The sequence below is a fragment of the Macaca nemestrina genome, chromosome 10, assembly GCF_043159975.1.
Source record: "Macaca nemestrina isolate mMacNem1 chromosome 10, mMacNem.hap1, whole genome shotgun sequence".
Taxonomy (NCBI): Eukaryota; Metazoa; Chordata; class Mammalia; order Primates; family Cercopithecidae; genus Macaca; species Macaca nemestrina.
In genome coordinates this window covers 38,849,399-38,865,328 of record NC_092134.1, presented here as the reverse complement: position 1 = coordinate 38,865,328, position 15,930 = coordinate 38,849,399, and the positions used below count along the sequence as shown (strand labels likewise).

General features: G+C 46.1%; 2 protein-coding genes across 7 annotated transcripts in view; one reads left to right on the top strand and one right to left on the bottom strand.

Moving 5' to 3' along the window:
• Positions 1-15,930, top strand: part of LOC105483698 (plexin C1) — a 159,288-nt gene that overhangs the window by 120,245 nt on the left and 23,113 nt on the right. For all 3 annotated transcript variants that reach the window (XM_011744680.3, XM_011744681.2, XM_011744683.2), the window contains exons 22-23: positions 10,515-10,692; positions 13,331-13,434. In XM_011744680.3, the coding sequence (XP_011742982.1) occupies positions 10,515-10,692; positions 13,331-13,434 (282 nt within the window). The remainder of the gene's footprint in view (positions 1-10,514; positions 10,693-13,330; positions 13,435-15,930) is intronic.
• Positions 1,023-15,930, bottom strand: part of LOC105483699 (centrosomal protein 83) — a 186,228-nt gene continuing 171,320 nt past the window's right edge. Inside the window, exons 18-19 of one of the 4 annotated variants that reach the window (XR_011608962.1) lie at positions 13,786-13,979; positions 1,023-13,153 (exon numbers count right to left, since the gene is read on the bottom strand). The gene's annotated coding sequence lies outside the window, so the exon portion shown is untranslated. Of the gene's footprint in view, positions 13,980-15,930 lie in introns of all 4 variants that reach the window. The other 3 variants (XR_011608963.1, XR_011608961.1, XR_988497.3) reach the window with 3 other exon arrangements.

Sequence of the window (15,930 nt, the reverse complement as noted above, 5' to 3'; positions counted from 1 at the left end):
AAGCGATTCTCCTGCCTCAGCCTCCCAAGTACCTGGGATTATAGGCACCTGCCACCATGCCGGGGTGATGCTTGTATTTTTAGTAGAAACTGGTTTTCGCCATGTTGGCTAGCCTGGTTTTGAACTCCTGGCCTCAAATGATCTACCTGCCTTGTCCTCCCAAAGTGCTGGGATTACAGGTGTGAGCCACTGCATCCGGCCGAGAATAAGACCTATTGCCCTGCTGGGTTTTTTTCACCTTTGCAAAATTTTGAACATGTTTGATTTTGTTGATGGAGAATCTCAGACTCATTCAGCTTGCGTTTTGTCAAGAGTGGAACTTTGGAGGAGTTAGTGAAAGTTTGAGGATTTCACGTGGGAGAAGGGACGTTTGCTTCACTTTCAGGAGGAGATGAGGAAAACCAGTAACTCGTAGCAAGCATGCTGAATTAGCAAGAGGAAGTTGACTTGTAATCAAAGTTAGGTGTGAAATGGTTTTTTGAACTCTTAAACTCAGAAAATGAGCTTGCCAATCTGCTGTATCTGAGAGGTAGCATCTTGGCACCCTGGAAAACAGTGTTCTGAAAAAAATATCTAAATAAAGTTTTCAAGATTATTAGAAATTCTTGAAAAAACACAAGTACATGCCTGCAGAAATATTAATGCCTCCAGTTTGATTTATGCCAGCCTACCCCCGTCTGTCTCTTTCTCTAGCAGTTACCATTTTGGGACAATTACGTTTAATGAAATATCTCATATATAACAGAGCCCTAATGTCTCTACCAGGAGTTTCTTACGGGTACCCTTCCTTTAACAGTGCTCTGCCTGCCAGTGCTGGCTTCTTCTGTTCCATTTAGTTCGTCCTTGCAGAAGATCCATTAGCCCCGTAATTAAACAACCCACTGTCCCGATTAAGTCATTCTCTGTTACTTCAATTACATCCCATTGTTCATTAAATCCTGATGTTTGCACTTCAGCAATCTTGTTTTTAATACTCCTACCATTTGTGGAGAAACAGTGAAGTTAATTAACAATTCTTGAGCTTTTTCTTTTTCTCTCTACCATAGTGCAAATCATTTCCATTATGACTTGCAATAATACTGAAACCATTACTAACTTCATAGTTAGTGTTCTGAGCTTCCTGATCAAAGAGTGAAACCATTTTTTATAGTCATTTTAGGTTAAGTCATTCCCTCGTTGATGGCAAGTCATGGAAAATGAAAAATTAACGTGTAATGGGTGCTTTAAATGACTTTCCTCTTCATACACTTTCTTCTCACGCCTGTAATCTTGGAACTAGAAAATAATTTAGTTATCTAAATATAAAAGTATTTAATTTTCTTCTTTATAGCTCAAATGTGCACTATTATGTTATTGCTAGGATCATTATTTATATTTGTACCCCTCAGAGAATGGTAAATTTTATCACAAGTCATGGTGGAGATAGAAAGCATTATCCAGATTTGTCTTGTTGCCATTGTCAAAGTTAGCATTCCATTTGAGGGTACTGCTATCTAGAGCAGGGACCAGCAAACAACAGCCTGTGGGCCAAATGTGGCCCCTCTGCCTATTTTTATAAAGTTTTATTGGAACACCTGTTCATTTCCTTATTGTCTATAGCTACTTTCCTGCTACAGTGCAGAGTGGAGTAGTTCCCACAGAGACCATATGGGTTTTAAGCCTTAAATACTTTCTAGCCCTTTGCAGAAAGTTTGCTGGCCTTTAATCTAGAGCTTGACATAGTAGAGAATAAGAACTAGAATCCTCCCTCCCACAAACCCCAAGACAGGCTTGGCCTCTTTCCTCTCCTTCTGGGGACACAGCAATGGAAAGGCCTTGCCACTATTTACAAGTCCGAAACTCATGCGGCTCTTTGCCAACACACAACACCCACCCCACCCCCAACCCTGCACCCTCAAATACTGTGAATACTGAAATCAGTTATCTTGGGGTAAATCAGACAGCTCTTCACACTTGATTTTGGGACGGACGAAACGTTAGCAAATGCTAGCAAGTATAGAAAAATTGGTGAGAGAAACCTAAATTTGAGAAAATTATCTCCATTAACTTTTTTTTTTGAAATGGAAAAAGGCTCTCGTTACCCTGTCCTCCACCTGCTACTCTTCTGTTAGGGTAGCAGATCCCTTGATCCAGGAAGCTGCGAGCTATGGAATCTTTGTGGGGAAAGGAAAAGGGGAGCAGAGTGAAGAGGGGAGGCTGGACTGGCAAGCGCAGCTCAAAGGGGAATGTCAGGCAGAAGAATGTCCCAGGGCTGCTGACTCTGGCTTGGAAAGCAGCTTAGATCAGAAGTTTCCCTGAGACTTGCACTTCTAACTCTGGCCTCCTGCTGCTTCTACAGAACTTCTGAAACTGGATTTTCTTTCTTTTTTCTCTCTCTCTAATTCAGGTTGATATGAGAACTAGGCTTTTCTCTTGACTTTCATTTGGCCCTGCAATAAAATTAGAAATATATTTTATAGGTTTTATTTAATGAAAGCAATTATTGCTCCAAGGCCTTTAATGATAAAGTTGCCGGTTTGTAATAAATTCTTTTACAATTACTTTCTAGATATTATTAGGTATTACAGAAAGGAGGCAGCAACACTCCTGCTTTTATTAGGCAAGAATATGGTTGAGGAGACAGTGAGTAGCCAGATCATCTTCCCATGTGGGAAAAGACCTGTTCGCTGCCCTCAATTCATCCTGCCAGCCCCCTGCAGCCTAATACTCTCTACCTCCTCAATACCAAAACCACCAAATCATGTGGCGAGATGCTGGGTAAAAGCGGTAGTGAAAGGGGAATGCAGTCACATGCTCTCAGGCCGTGAGCAGAAGAGGTGGGGTTTGGAGTCTGATAGTCTTGGGTTTGAATCTGGGCTCAGCCACTTTACTTTGGGCAAGTCTCTCAACCTCTCGAAACCTGTTTCCTCTTCTGTAAACAGGCAATGACCAAAACCTGCCCTCGCATATTTGTGGTGAGGTCAGAAAATAATACATGTACTGCATCTAGCCATCTTGCTGGCGTGAAGTAGGTGCTCATTCTTTTTTCATCCGGTTTTCCTTGTCTGAGGTGTGCTTTCTCTTGTCTCCTGTAAGCTTCGCTAAGTGGAAAGGACTGTCCCCTCAGTATTCTTTTTGGTTGGTATTGATGATGTGGGATGCAGGCGAGTTGATTAGCTGAGTCCATCATCATGAAAAGCATTTCTTGGGTGCCTGTGTGCTTATATTGTTAAAAGTGTTACATACGACCCCTGTAATGGAGTATTTACAACCTGTGGCAGACAGTATCCTACTGGGCAGATGTGAACAGGAGGCGAGTATGATAACCTGTGAGAGGCTGGTGGCTGACATGCTACAAAGGGGCCAGGCCCTTCCAGCCTCGCCCTCTCCCTGGGCCTTCTGGACCATACATTTTTCCAATAACCTTTTCTTTCCCATAATCCTCCTTGGTAATAGGCATCATTCCCAAATCAATCAGGATGCAGTTCAGCTGTACAGAACAGAGGCCCAGGATGTCTGTGGCTTCAGCAACAGAGAAGCTGATTTCTCTCCCTGGTGGCATTCTGGGTGGGCAGTGCAGGGCTGGTAGAGCAGCTGCTCCTCTCTTGTCCTCATATTCTAAGTGTCTGCTCACCCCCAGCCTCATTTCCCATCCCAGCCAGCAGATGTAAGCAGGGCTGTAGAAAGGAGGGCAGATGGTCACCAGCCATCTTTTAAGGATGTACCACATAACATATCCACTTAATGTCATTGACCAGGACTTAGTCAATAACTCAGACTTAGTCATAACTAGGACATGTTCTGACTGTGAGCTGCAAAGCCAAGAGGCCAGCTCTGGGTCACCATCTCCCAGTGCCTCCTGGCCCTGCCATCCTAGTCACAAGATGGCTGCCACCGCTCCAAGCACTACTCTCCCTTTTGTTTGGACAGAAAACTTCTGACGGCGTGGTGGCTCACACCTGTAATCCCAGCACTTTGGGAGGCCAAGGTGGGAGGATCACTTGAGCCCACCGAATCGGGAGCACACTGGCCACACCTGGCAGCAACAGAAGCTAGGAAATGTCACCTTTATTGTGGGCGAACAGGAGCTCTGTAAAAATGCCCTTGGGTGGCACCTGAGGCACAGGGTGCTCCAGATTCAGTGAGTTCTGTGAGGAGGGTGAGGAGGTAAAGCTTCCTCTACCAGATCGCCTATGTCCAGCCTGACTCTTGGGAGAGCATTGACCGAGGCCCTCAAGTAGATGGGAACTGCCCTTGGGAGGCTCCTGGGAGAGCACTGACTGAGGCCCTCAAGCAGAGGGGCACTGCCCTTGGGAGGCTCATCACCTTGGCTGGCCTCTTCACTTTGCAGCTCAGAGTCAGGACATGCCCTAGTATAAGACTCCCACCAGTTCCATGATTTTGGACACGTTTCTAAATCTCTCTGCATCTCAGTTTCCTCATCTATTAAATGAGGCTAATAATGGCACCTACTTCACAGAGCAGTTGTGAGGATTTAATGAACCTATGATTGCATTCCCAGTACATGGTAAGCACTCAATAAGTGCTGGTCCTTATTACAAACCTAGAACCATACTCTTTTCTTTACTATATTTTTTTTCCTATGAAAAGTACAGGGACTCTCAAGGCAGCAGGAGGTGGTTTCAGAAGGCAGGCCTGGGCTACAAGTCCTCCACCCCCACTTCCACCCAAAGAAGGTGGGATTTTTTTTCTGTAAACTTCCTGACCTGACAGCCTGAGTGAGTGAGTGAAGCTTCCTGCTAACCAGTCTAATTAGAGACTGGAAGCCAAGTGTCTCCATGGTCCAGAGGCCTCCCTCATGTACTGCAGCTCTTTGCAGACCCAATTCGAACGCTGCCTCCTCCATGCAGCCTTCCTTGATTTCTCTGCTTGAAAACCCCCTACCGACCTAAAAGAGTTATCTCTCAATCCCTAAAATGCTCCTTCTGTACCTCCCACATTCTACCTGGCATTAGAATTTGTTGTATATGCCCCACAGTTCTTCTACTAGTCTGCTAGTACTTCCCAGGCAGGATGAGTACAGGTTCTGATTTGTATCACCTACAGTACCCTGCACACAATAGGTGCAAAGTAAATAGGCAACAGTAGACGCATCTACCTACCTCAGCATCCACAAAATGAGCTCCGTCAGTTTGGCACATGCAGCTATAAGTAAGAGAAAATTGAACTAAGGATGCCTGAAATAGTAAGAGCATGACTTGCCTCTTAGAGCAGAAAGTCTGGAGGGAAGGAGCTCCAAGCTGGTCCATACACTCCATGGTGTCACAGCTCTGGGTCACTATCTCCCAGTGCCTCCTGGCGCTGCCATCCTAGTCACAAGATGGCGGCCACTGCTTCAAGCACTACTCGCCCTTTTGTTTGGATAGAAGACTTCCGACAGGGTGTGGAGGCTCACACCTGTAATCCCAGCACTTTGGGAGGCCAAGGTGGGAGGATCACTTGAGCTCAAGAGTTCAAGACTAGCCTGGGCAACATAGCAAGACCCTGTCTCTAAAAAAAAAAAAAAAAAAAAATTAAAAAGTAGTCAAGCAGTCTCTGCTACGTGGAAGGCTGAGGTAGGAGGACTGCTTGAGCCTGGGAGGTTGAGGCTGCAGTAAGCCATGATCACACCACTGCACTTCAGCCTGGGCAACAGAGTGAGACCTTGTCTATTAAAAAAGAAAGAAAACCCTTGCTTTTATGTGTTGGCCAGAGCTGGGTTACATGACCAGCCCTGGTGAAAGAGAAGGCAGTTGCTGCCGATCATGCCTCCCAACCCAGGCTGGACCCACCGCTGTGCAGACCTGGCCTTTGTTAGCAGAGGAGGGATGGCTGTTGGTTGGACAACAAACCGGATCTGCCGCCACAGCTTACTGACACTTTCCTGCCAAGGAAATATGAAGAGGCAGGGCGGTTCCTCTAAACAGAGGGCAGATTTCTGGGGAAGGGACCAGTGTACATTTCACAGCTCTTTAGGCTTTCATGGGTATTTTCTGGGTATTATGCCATCCCATGGATTTGGACCACGCTTACTTTACAAAACATTCTTGTACTTTGAAAGGCAGGATCACCAAGTATTTAAGAACACGGAGCTAGAGCACCCGGTTCTACCATTTTCTTGCTGGGTGACCTTGTGCCATTTAACCTCTCTGTGCCTCAGTTTCTCATCTGCCACAAGGGGATGAGTAAAAGAATCTACCTCACAGGGTTGTTCCTGAGATTTACATATACAAATATATATACGTCATTTAAAACAGTGTCTGGCACCTATAAAGCACTCAATTTTGCTATTATTATATGTCATTATTTAGTGATCCTGTCACTCCTTTGAGATAGGAACAATGAGGATTTTAAGGCTCAGAGAAGTTAGACGACTTCCCTACATTCCCTCAGCTGGTGAGCAGCAGAGAATGGGAGGGTCCAGGTGGCCTGGTGCTGGGCCTGGAACTCAGGGCCCTGACCCCTGCTGTCCTCCCTACTCAGAATCGTCTGTGGACACTCGCTGAGGGTGATAGCCACTGATGGGTGACTGTTGTCCCACAGGTGATGCTTTTGTCTCTGAAATTTATTGTGAATTAGCTGAGAACAAGGACCATGTCATAACGTGTCTCTGACATCCCAGCCCTAATACCAAATAGGGCAGGAGAACATGCTGGTTAAATGGGCTTTGGTGGGAGTGTGGGAGCTGGAGAGATGGCACTTCCATCGAGGTATCTCCCCTGATGGGGTACAGTGGCTGAGGGCAGACACTGTGATGTCACGCTGTCTGACATGGCACAGAGCAGAGGCCCACGTGCGCTTTCCCAGCCTGGGGGTGGAGGTGTTAAGAGGCCGACGCCAAGGGCCTCGACTGTACTTGCGCCTTAAGAAACTGCTGTTTGAGCACTAAGTGTTAGCAGCATAAAAAATGAACACAAATCAATTTGTGTCTGAATTTACTCTCAGAATTCCCTGTGGACTCTGTAAAATGCCATTTTACCTCTTTTCCGCCCATCTAGCTGTGGAGGCAGTGGCAGATTTACATTATTTTACATCCAGTAAGGGTTTTTTTTTTTTTTCTTTTGGCGATGTTTTTAAAAAGAACATTTATTGCCCATAAAAAGGTGTTTTTGTTGAAGACAATAGTGCCCTTTAGGTAGTAATAGAATGCTGTTTCACAAATATTTATAAAACTATTAAACAAGCTGGGATTGCTGAAGCTCTGATTAAAAGGTGCCTCCCATTCATCTTTCTCTTTAGAAACGCCTGTGAAGTAGCTTAACTGCAGTTACCCCACCATGAGAAGATCACCTTGTAGAGAAATAAGGCAAGACCCCAATAAGACCATAGGTGGTGGGACCGGCATTGACCCCTTCACACCCACCCCTCCCACTGGTGTGGGGAATTTAGCTTAGGACATTGCTTACAGCCTGGGCTAAGCCAGGGTTTCTGGAGGGTCAGGAGGGCTCCGGGGCTATAGGTGGAACCAGGAGGAGGGAGGGAGGATGGGTGGTAAAGCGGGGACGGCATAGCCGAGGGGTTTGTGGCACCAGTTCTGCAGTTACGCAAATCTGGCTTCAATTCCTGGCTCTGCCACTGGTGAGCTGTTCCTGGAGCAAGTTACTCAGCCCCTCCGTGCCTCAGTTCCCTCACTCTACAACAGAGATGGCAATAATAATACAACCTCCTGCACCAGAATGTTGGGAGGGTTCAGAGAAATAGGTCTTGAAATGTGTTTGGCCGAGCATCTGGTCCCAGAGGCCCCAGGAAACATCTCTAGAAACGGGAGGCGAGGAGAGGGCTTGGGTGTGAGGCTTCACATGTTGGTTCCTTCCAGATACTCTGCCCACCAGCTCCCTGCCTTCTCTCCTGTCTGGTATTTTTTGTTTCTTGTTTGTGAGCAGACAGGCCTTTGAATCCCTTCCTAGTGGGTGGCTGGCCCAGAACACAAAGGTTCTCTGAGAGCAGGCAAGGGAGTGACTCTGTTGTAGGAGGGAACTCGTACAGGCCAGACAGAGATCACCAGCTAACCTCAGAGTTCAGATTCCACCGCTTTGGAGTTTTAATCATTTGGTTGAGACCAGAACAAAATTTGCTCTTGCATAATTATCAACAGGATTATAAGGGCAATATTTAGTGGTATTTGTCTCAGCTCTTTATAAACACCATAAACTGGGTGGCTTATAAATAATAGAAACTTATTTCTCACAGTTCTGGAGGCTGAGAAGTCCAAGATCAAGAGCTGGTGTCCTGTGAGAGCCCCTTTCTCATGATGGTCCCTTCCTGCTGGGTCCTCACATGGCGGAAAGGGCAGGGCAGCTCTCTGGGGACTCTTTTATAAGGGCACTAATCCCATTTATGAGGACTCTGCCCTCATGATCTAATCCCCTCCAAAGGCCCCACCTCCAAGTACCATCACCTTGGGAGTTAGGATTTCAATACCTGGATTTAGGGGGACATCAATATTCAGACCATAGCAGCATTAAAGGGAAGATACAGCCCTGAGAACCTCCCGAAATTTCAGAAGCCCCACATCCACGTCAGTGGTCCATAAGTCACGGGCTCACATGCCAGACGCTGTTCTAAGAGCTATGCAGTTACTGCTGTTACGCCCTCTTTGCAGATGAGAAAGCAAGATACAGAGAGGTTACCCAGCTGGTTAGGGATGGGCTCAGAGGTCACCCAGCTGGCTTGTGGTGGGCTGGGACGAAAGCCAGGAGTCCACTGGGTTCCACTGGGTTCATTGCTGGCAGCCTCCTTCTTAGAGATACTGAGCGTGGAGTGGGCGTCCTAGCTGTTCAATGTGGGCTGAATCTGTGTGCAAATGAGTGCATACTAATACCAACAATAATAATTGTAACAGGTTTTATTACCGATATTATCAAGCCTTTCCCAGCAGCCTGGCCCTGTGCTAAGCCCTTGAATGCATGATCACATTTAATCTCCATAACAATGCTAGAAGGCTGGTACTGTTATTATACCCATTTTTAAGTTGAGGTAGGCCTGAGGGTTCCCATCTTCCATATTATTTGTGTTTTCATCTCGCCCCTGAGCACTATGCAAATCAGACATTGCCTCCTGCAGCCTCTGCATATATACCTGGCTGGTGTCCACAGGACTTGGAGCCCCCCTCCCTCTGTCTCTGTATGAGGGAGCATCTTTCTTTTGTCTTCTCCCTTCCTTCTTGCCTATTAAACTCTGCTCCTTAAAACAAAACAAAACAAACAAACAATTCCCATTACTTGATCATTTTACATTCCCTTATTAAGCTAGGCTCAAAACATTAAATAATTGTGCATTTCACACCATACCGAAGCCTTTCTGACTTTGTGATTGCCAAGGTGCATTAGAATCTAAACTGCTATGTTATGCTATTTGCAAAATATTCTTAGCTCTTCCCTGAATCAATTCCTGTGAGGGTACGTATCAGGTAAAACTTGGTTGTTTTAGATCTATTTGTTCTTAGACAAAGTAAACTTGGAATTGCTTTTCAGTTCATTTTGAAATATTCCCTAGTTCTGTGTTTTCACACGTGCACAAAGGCCTTACTTCCCCCATTAGTCTGATTCTGAAGTTTTGCTGCAGTGGGAGAATGTTAACTGACAAAACGTTAAGTAATGGTGCTGCAATGTAAAGTAATTAATGCAAGAATCATAGTATGGGGTGGGGATCTCAGTGCTTTAATGAGGGCTGGGGAAACCATCTGACTGAGGATGTTGGGAGTGGAGGAGTAGATGAGTATTCCTGTAATTAATGATGCATATTTAAAAAGTGACCTCTTTGGGCTGGGCACAGTGGCTCACACCTGTAATCCTAGCACTTTGGGAGGCTGAGGTGGCCAGATCACAAGGTCAGGAGTTTGAGACCAGCCTGGCCAACGTGGTGAAACCCCGTCTCTGCTGAAAAAATACAAAAATTAGCCAGGTGTGGTGGCATGTGCCTGTAATCCCAGCTACTTGGGAGGCTGAGGCCGGAGAATTGCTTGAACCTGGGAGGCGGAGGTTGCAGTGAGCTGAGATGGCACTATTGCACTCCAGCCTGGGTGACAGAGCAAGACTCCACCTCAAAAAAAAAAAAAAAAAAGTGATCTCTTTGATGTGGTCAATATGGGGACCTCATAACCTTTCCTGTCACCTAGAACTTCACTTCTGGGACTCTGTGGTCCTGTTAATAAAAAAGATAATCACCAATCTGCCTCATCTACTGTGGAACCCTTCCAATTCTTTTTTTCTTCTTTTGAGGATGAAATTAGAAATCACCAAATTACCATTTTTAGACTATTTACGTGTGTGTGTATATATATATATTTTTTACTCTCAGATATATTTATTCAATGCTTGCTCTATAATGAGAGTTTTAACTTTCTGTTTTCCTTTCCATTATCCCTGAAAAGAATGGATTATGGAGAAAAGATGAAAGTAGTATAATGCAATACAGTGTTTGCTAATGTGCCGTCAGAGGTATTAGTGGGACTTGCCAAGGTTTGTGTCTTTTATGAAATGCCTTTCAGATTGCAATTATCTAATAGACTTGGAAATCTGTTTGTATTCTTGCAGGCGTTAAACGTCGTCTTTGAAAAAATCCCGGAAAACGAGAGTGCAGATGTCTGTCGGAATATTTCAGTCAATGTTCTCGACTGTGACACCATAGGCCAAGCCAAAGAAAAGATTTTCCAAGCATTCTTAAGCAAAAATGGTTCTCCTTATGGACTTCAGCTTAATGAAATTGGTCTTGGTAAGGCAGTGCGGGAGCTATGTGGTCCCAGGCCCTGATGAGTCTCCCTCCCTGCCTGCCCTCCCTCCTTACCCCCACCAGCTTCCGTTCAGTGACACTCACACAGCCAGATTGTTCCTGGAGGGCATGTCTAGGGGCCAAGAGACTGCTTTGCTCTCTCATGGGCATCCTGATTCTTCGAAGGAAGCACAGTTCTTAAAAGATGGCGGGGTTTTTTGTTGTTGTTGTTTTTAAATATTACGTCTGTAAATCAGATTCATGAGACTGCAGACCCTGAGCCCGCATGGAGTCACCTTGCATCATGAAGTACAGAAAGGTGTCAACACGGGGCCCTCTGCGTGTGTTGCATTTCACATTGGCACTTGATTTGTTTGTTGTGATACTGAGCATGTCATTAGTGGGTGCCTCAGACTCTGGGTGTTAACTCCAGCCTGCTAGAAAGGTCATCTTCCTCTGCTAATCACATCCTGTATTAAGTATATGCTCCGTCCTCCCCCAGTGTGCAGCAGCATCTGCTATGAATTCATTTTCGGGCTCTATTGGTATACTGCAAAGGAGAGCATATGCATGAGCAAGCTAACAGGGCCCCACTTCACTCAAATGTTCATCAACATTTTAAAGTTGAGCTCCGTGCAGTCCTCCCAGGAGACTGTCGTGGGATTTTATAGCAAATAATGGGACAGAAACAAAGAATAAAATCATGGTGGTGACAGACAGTGTAACGAGGTTCACCTCCCCTTGATGTACAGTTATAGGCCTTGACTAAGCAGACAATTAAAATCCTCCCACTCGGCCCTCCCAGTCCAGCCCCCTGCTAAAAGGCCATTGAGAAAGCTTTGAGGCAGGGTCTTGGAAGTTTGAGACCATGCAAATGTGGGGCAACTTGGTGGTGATCTGGCTTTAAAGAAAGTAGGGCTGCTAAGGCACCCCTCTTCTGCTTCCTTCCTTGGGTGACTGTTGAGCCGCTTGAGGACCATTTTAGCTCATTTGGTTAGATACAGGATCAAAGGGGGAGCCCCAGCCAGGAAACCATGACCCTGACCCCAGACCCCCAACTTCCTTGCCCTGAGCATACATCTTGCAAATGTGTGGCTCTCACTACAAAAGACATGGGCATACCCCGCCCAACAGTCTTGGTCCTGCCGCTGATGAGCAGGTAGTAGCATCCTTACTCTTTTCCTGAGTTTGGGTGTCCCTTGCCTCCTAAAGTAGGAAGGCAAGGAGCAGAGCAAACAGGGAGCCTGGGGACACAGCCTGTCAGCCCTGTCAGGCTTCTGCATGCCTGCTGATTTCCCAGACTACCTCCAGGGCTGGTTTCTGAGGCAAAGCCATCAACTGTATTGAAATCCAACACCAGGCTGGACGCGGTGGATCATGCCTATAATCCCAGCACTTTGAGAGGCCAAGGCAGGCGGATCACCTGAAGTCAGGAGTTCAAGACCAGTCTGGCCAACATGGTGAAACCCCATCTCTACTACAAATACAAAAATTAGCCAGGCATGGTGGTGCACACCTGTAGTCCCAGCTACTTGGGAGGCTGAGGCAGAAGAATTGCTTGAACCCGGGAGGCAGAGGTTGCAGTGAGCCCAGGTTGTGCCACTGTATTCCAGCCTAGGCAATGGAGGGAGCCCTTGCCTCCAAAAAAAAAAAAAAAATAGAAATCCAACACCAGAGGCAGCTATGCTTGGAGCTCTTACAGCAGAGGCTCAAAAACGCAGATGCCCAAAGGGGCAGAAAATACTTAAGGGGTGTCAGCCACCTGGGACTACAGAAAGCAGTGGAGCTTGACTTAATGGGAAAGGTCTCGCCATCCAAGGGGACAGTGCCATTTGCTTCAGTGATTGCCATGTGGACCGCAGATTGTGTTGTTAAGACTGTTAGATTTTTTTTTTTTTTTTTTTTAGAAATCAGATATCCAGTTTTTTATATGCAACTTAAAAACTTTTAAAAAAAATTTAGAGAGGGTCTCACTATGTTGCCTAGGCTGGTCTTGAACTCCTAGCCTCAAGTAATCCCCCTGCCTCAGCCTCCCAAAGTATTGGGATTACAGGCCTGAGCTGCTACATCCAGCCTATATGCAATCTTTTAATCTTTAAATGTTGGCACTGAGTCGACACTAAAATAATAATTAAACATCATGCAGGTTCCAAAAAAAAAATCACATTTGTGCACCACATTCTGACCTAGGCACAGGTTGGCAGCCTTGGCCAGACAGTCTGCACCCTGTGGTGCTGGGACGTTCGCACACTGATGCCTCCCCCTCCACCCCAAACAGGAGCCTGCAGGGATGGTTCATATCATGCCTCTCTTTGTGAACGTGGCCACACAAGTGTGAGCATATACAGATTTGCTTCTGGAATTTTTGTTGAAGAGCTTAGTCCCTCATAGAATGCATTATTTTGTCTTCAGTGGCTTTACTTCCAGGCTTATCAGGGAAGAAGTGGTTTGAAACATCAGAGCCCTAAACAAACAAACAAAAAAACAACAGAACTCAGAACTCAGGCTACTAGTCTGGCTGATAACATCTCTACACCTTCAAACAAAGATTTACCACTTTATTCAAGTTTTAGTTATCCGTAAATTTGTGAAAGTGGTAGCATTTTAAAACTCTAAAAAGGAACAAAATGCTCTTTTTCAGAGCTTCAAGTGGGCACACGACAGAAAGAACTTCTGGACATCGACAGTTCCTCTGTGATTCTTGAAGATGGAATCACCAAGCTAAACACCATTGGCCACTATGAGGTAACAGCAAGACTTGACCCCCGTGTCTCCTTCCTCATCCCCAATCCTAGTCTCATGAACATTCTTTTAAAACATCCAGGACTCCCACCCATTTCCTGGAATAACTTGCAGATCAGTTGTGTCTGGGGTTGAAGTTTTTTTTCGTTGCTTGTGCAGACAAGCCCATGAAGGGCTCTCACAGTGTACTTGGTGTTCCCTTCTCAGAAGGCTATGATTTTCCTATCTCCTGAACTCTCTCCACCCGGAGGTTCAGCACCTGCCTAGGAAAGCCAGAGAAGAGTTATCCTTTAGCCTCCACTGGGTGCCAAGTGTGCTGATGCTAAACAAAGCCCTGGAAGTCCCAAGCCTCACCTCCCTCCACAACATTCACAGTAGGCCTTGTAACCTTTTGTGTAGGTCCTTTCTTCCTGAAGAAGTTCTAAATTTCCTGTTTGTTTGCAATATTGAGCGATACTTCCTTTGGCCTCTTAACCCACATACTGGGTGAGTGCTGAGGGCGGTGAGGGGTGCACGTGACTTCTCAGAGATCTGAGTGCCAGAGAAACCTGCACATAATGAGAAAGGAGGCAGGGAAGGTTCCTGAACACACTGGGATACTGGGGTTCACTTGTTTAGCAGTATTATCTGAATCTTTGTTGAATATCCACTCTGTGAAAAGAGCTGGGGCTGCATGGGAGAGAAGCAAAGACCAGGTTCCTGCCCTCACAGAGCCTGCAGCCCTGAGGAAGGGGTGCAGAAAAGGAGGGAGAGACAAATAAAGAGGCAACACCTTGTGTGTAACAGTGCTATGTGGCTTGGAGAATCCAAGAGGCTTCCTGGAGGAGGTTATGACTGAGCTGAGACCTAAACAATGAGAAGAATTTAGCCAGACTGAGCTAGGGTGCAGGCACATCCAGTAAGGAAGGGAGAGCATGAGTGTTAGACTAGCCAAAACTTGAGAGGGGCAATGGCGAGGGGGAAGGAGGGCAGTGACAGCTGATTATAGCCAGTACTTATGAAGTACTTACACCACACTAGGTACTGTTTCCAGCATGTCCCTGTAATGTAACTGCCCAATGGGTTCATCTTGCCCATTGCCTAGACAGAGCTGATTTATCAAGACAGGAATTGAGATAAAGTAATTCGGCTGTGTGGAAGATGGGAGTTTTATTATTACTCAAATTAGTCTCCCTGAGCGTTCAGGGATCAGTTTTTAAGGACAACCTGGTGGGTTGGGGGAAGCCAGTGAGCCAGGAGTGCTGACTGGTCAGATCAGAGATGAAATCATAGGGAGTCAAAGCTGTCTTCTTGCACTGAGTCAGTTCCTGGGGTGGGGGCCACAAGATCAGATGAGCCAGTTTATTGATCTGGGTGCCACCAGCTGAGCCATCAAGAGCAGGTTCTGGGCCAGGCATGGTGGCCCACGCCTGTAATCCCAGCACTTTGGGAGGCCGAGGTGGGCAGATCACCTGAGGTCAGGAGTTCGAGATCAGCCTGGCCAACATGGTAAAACCCTGTCTCTAAAAATACAAAAAATTAGCTGGGTATGGTGGTGCACGCCTGTAGTCCCAGGTACTTGGGAGGCTGAGGCAGGAGAATTGCTTGAACCTGGGAGGCGGAGGTTGCAGTGAGCTGAGATGGTGCCACGGCACTCCAGCCTGTGCAACAGAGCAAGCAAGTCTCCATCTCAAAAAAAAAAAAAAAAAAAAAAAAAAAAAAAAACAAGGTCTGCAAAATATCTCAAGCACTGGTCTTAGGTTTTACAATAGTGATTTTATCCCCAGGAGCAATCTGGGGAGAGTCAGAATCTTATAGCCTCCAGCTGCATGATTCCTAAACCATAATCCCAATCTTGTGGCTAATTTGTTAGTCCTGTGAAGGCAGTCTAATCCCCAGGCAAGAAGAAGGTTTTGGAAAAGGGCTGTCGTCGTCTTTGTGTTAAACTATAAGTTCCTCCCAAAGTTCAGTCTACACCCAGGAATAAGCAAGGGCAGCTTGGAGGTTAGACGCAAGATGGAGTTGGTTAGGTCAAATCTCTTCACTGTCTTCTAACACATCTGCTTCACTGTCCTATAACAGTGAAAGGCATCTGAAAGGTGTTTTTCAGATGCCTTTCACTGTTCACCTTTCAGATGTCTTTCACTGTTATAATTTTGCAATGGCGGTTTCAGTATTTTGCCCCATTCTATCCTATAGCAGTCCTATGAGTCCTATTATTAACCCCACTTTATAGATGGGTACGGTGAGGCTCGGGGAGGTCTCGTAACAGCTAGTCAGTGGCAGGGCCAGATTCGGGTCTGGATAGTTGGCTATAGGGTCCGTCGCTGAACCAGTCCGTGTTGCCGCCTCTTACAAGATGTAGGGGCAGGGAGGCAAGCAGGGAAGACGCAGATCACACAGATGGGAGCAGCCTCTTCAAGAGTTCTGAGTCTTATCCCAAGAACAGTGGGAAGCCATGGGAGGTCCTGAAGCAGGAAGGTTAGTGTTTCAGAAAATGATTGGGGCTGTGTGTGAGAT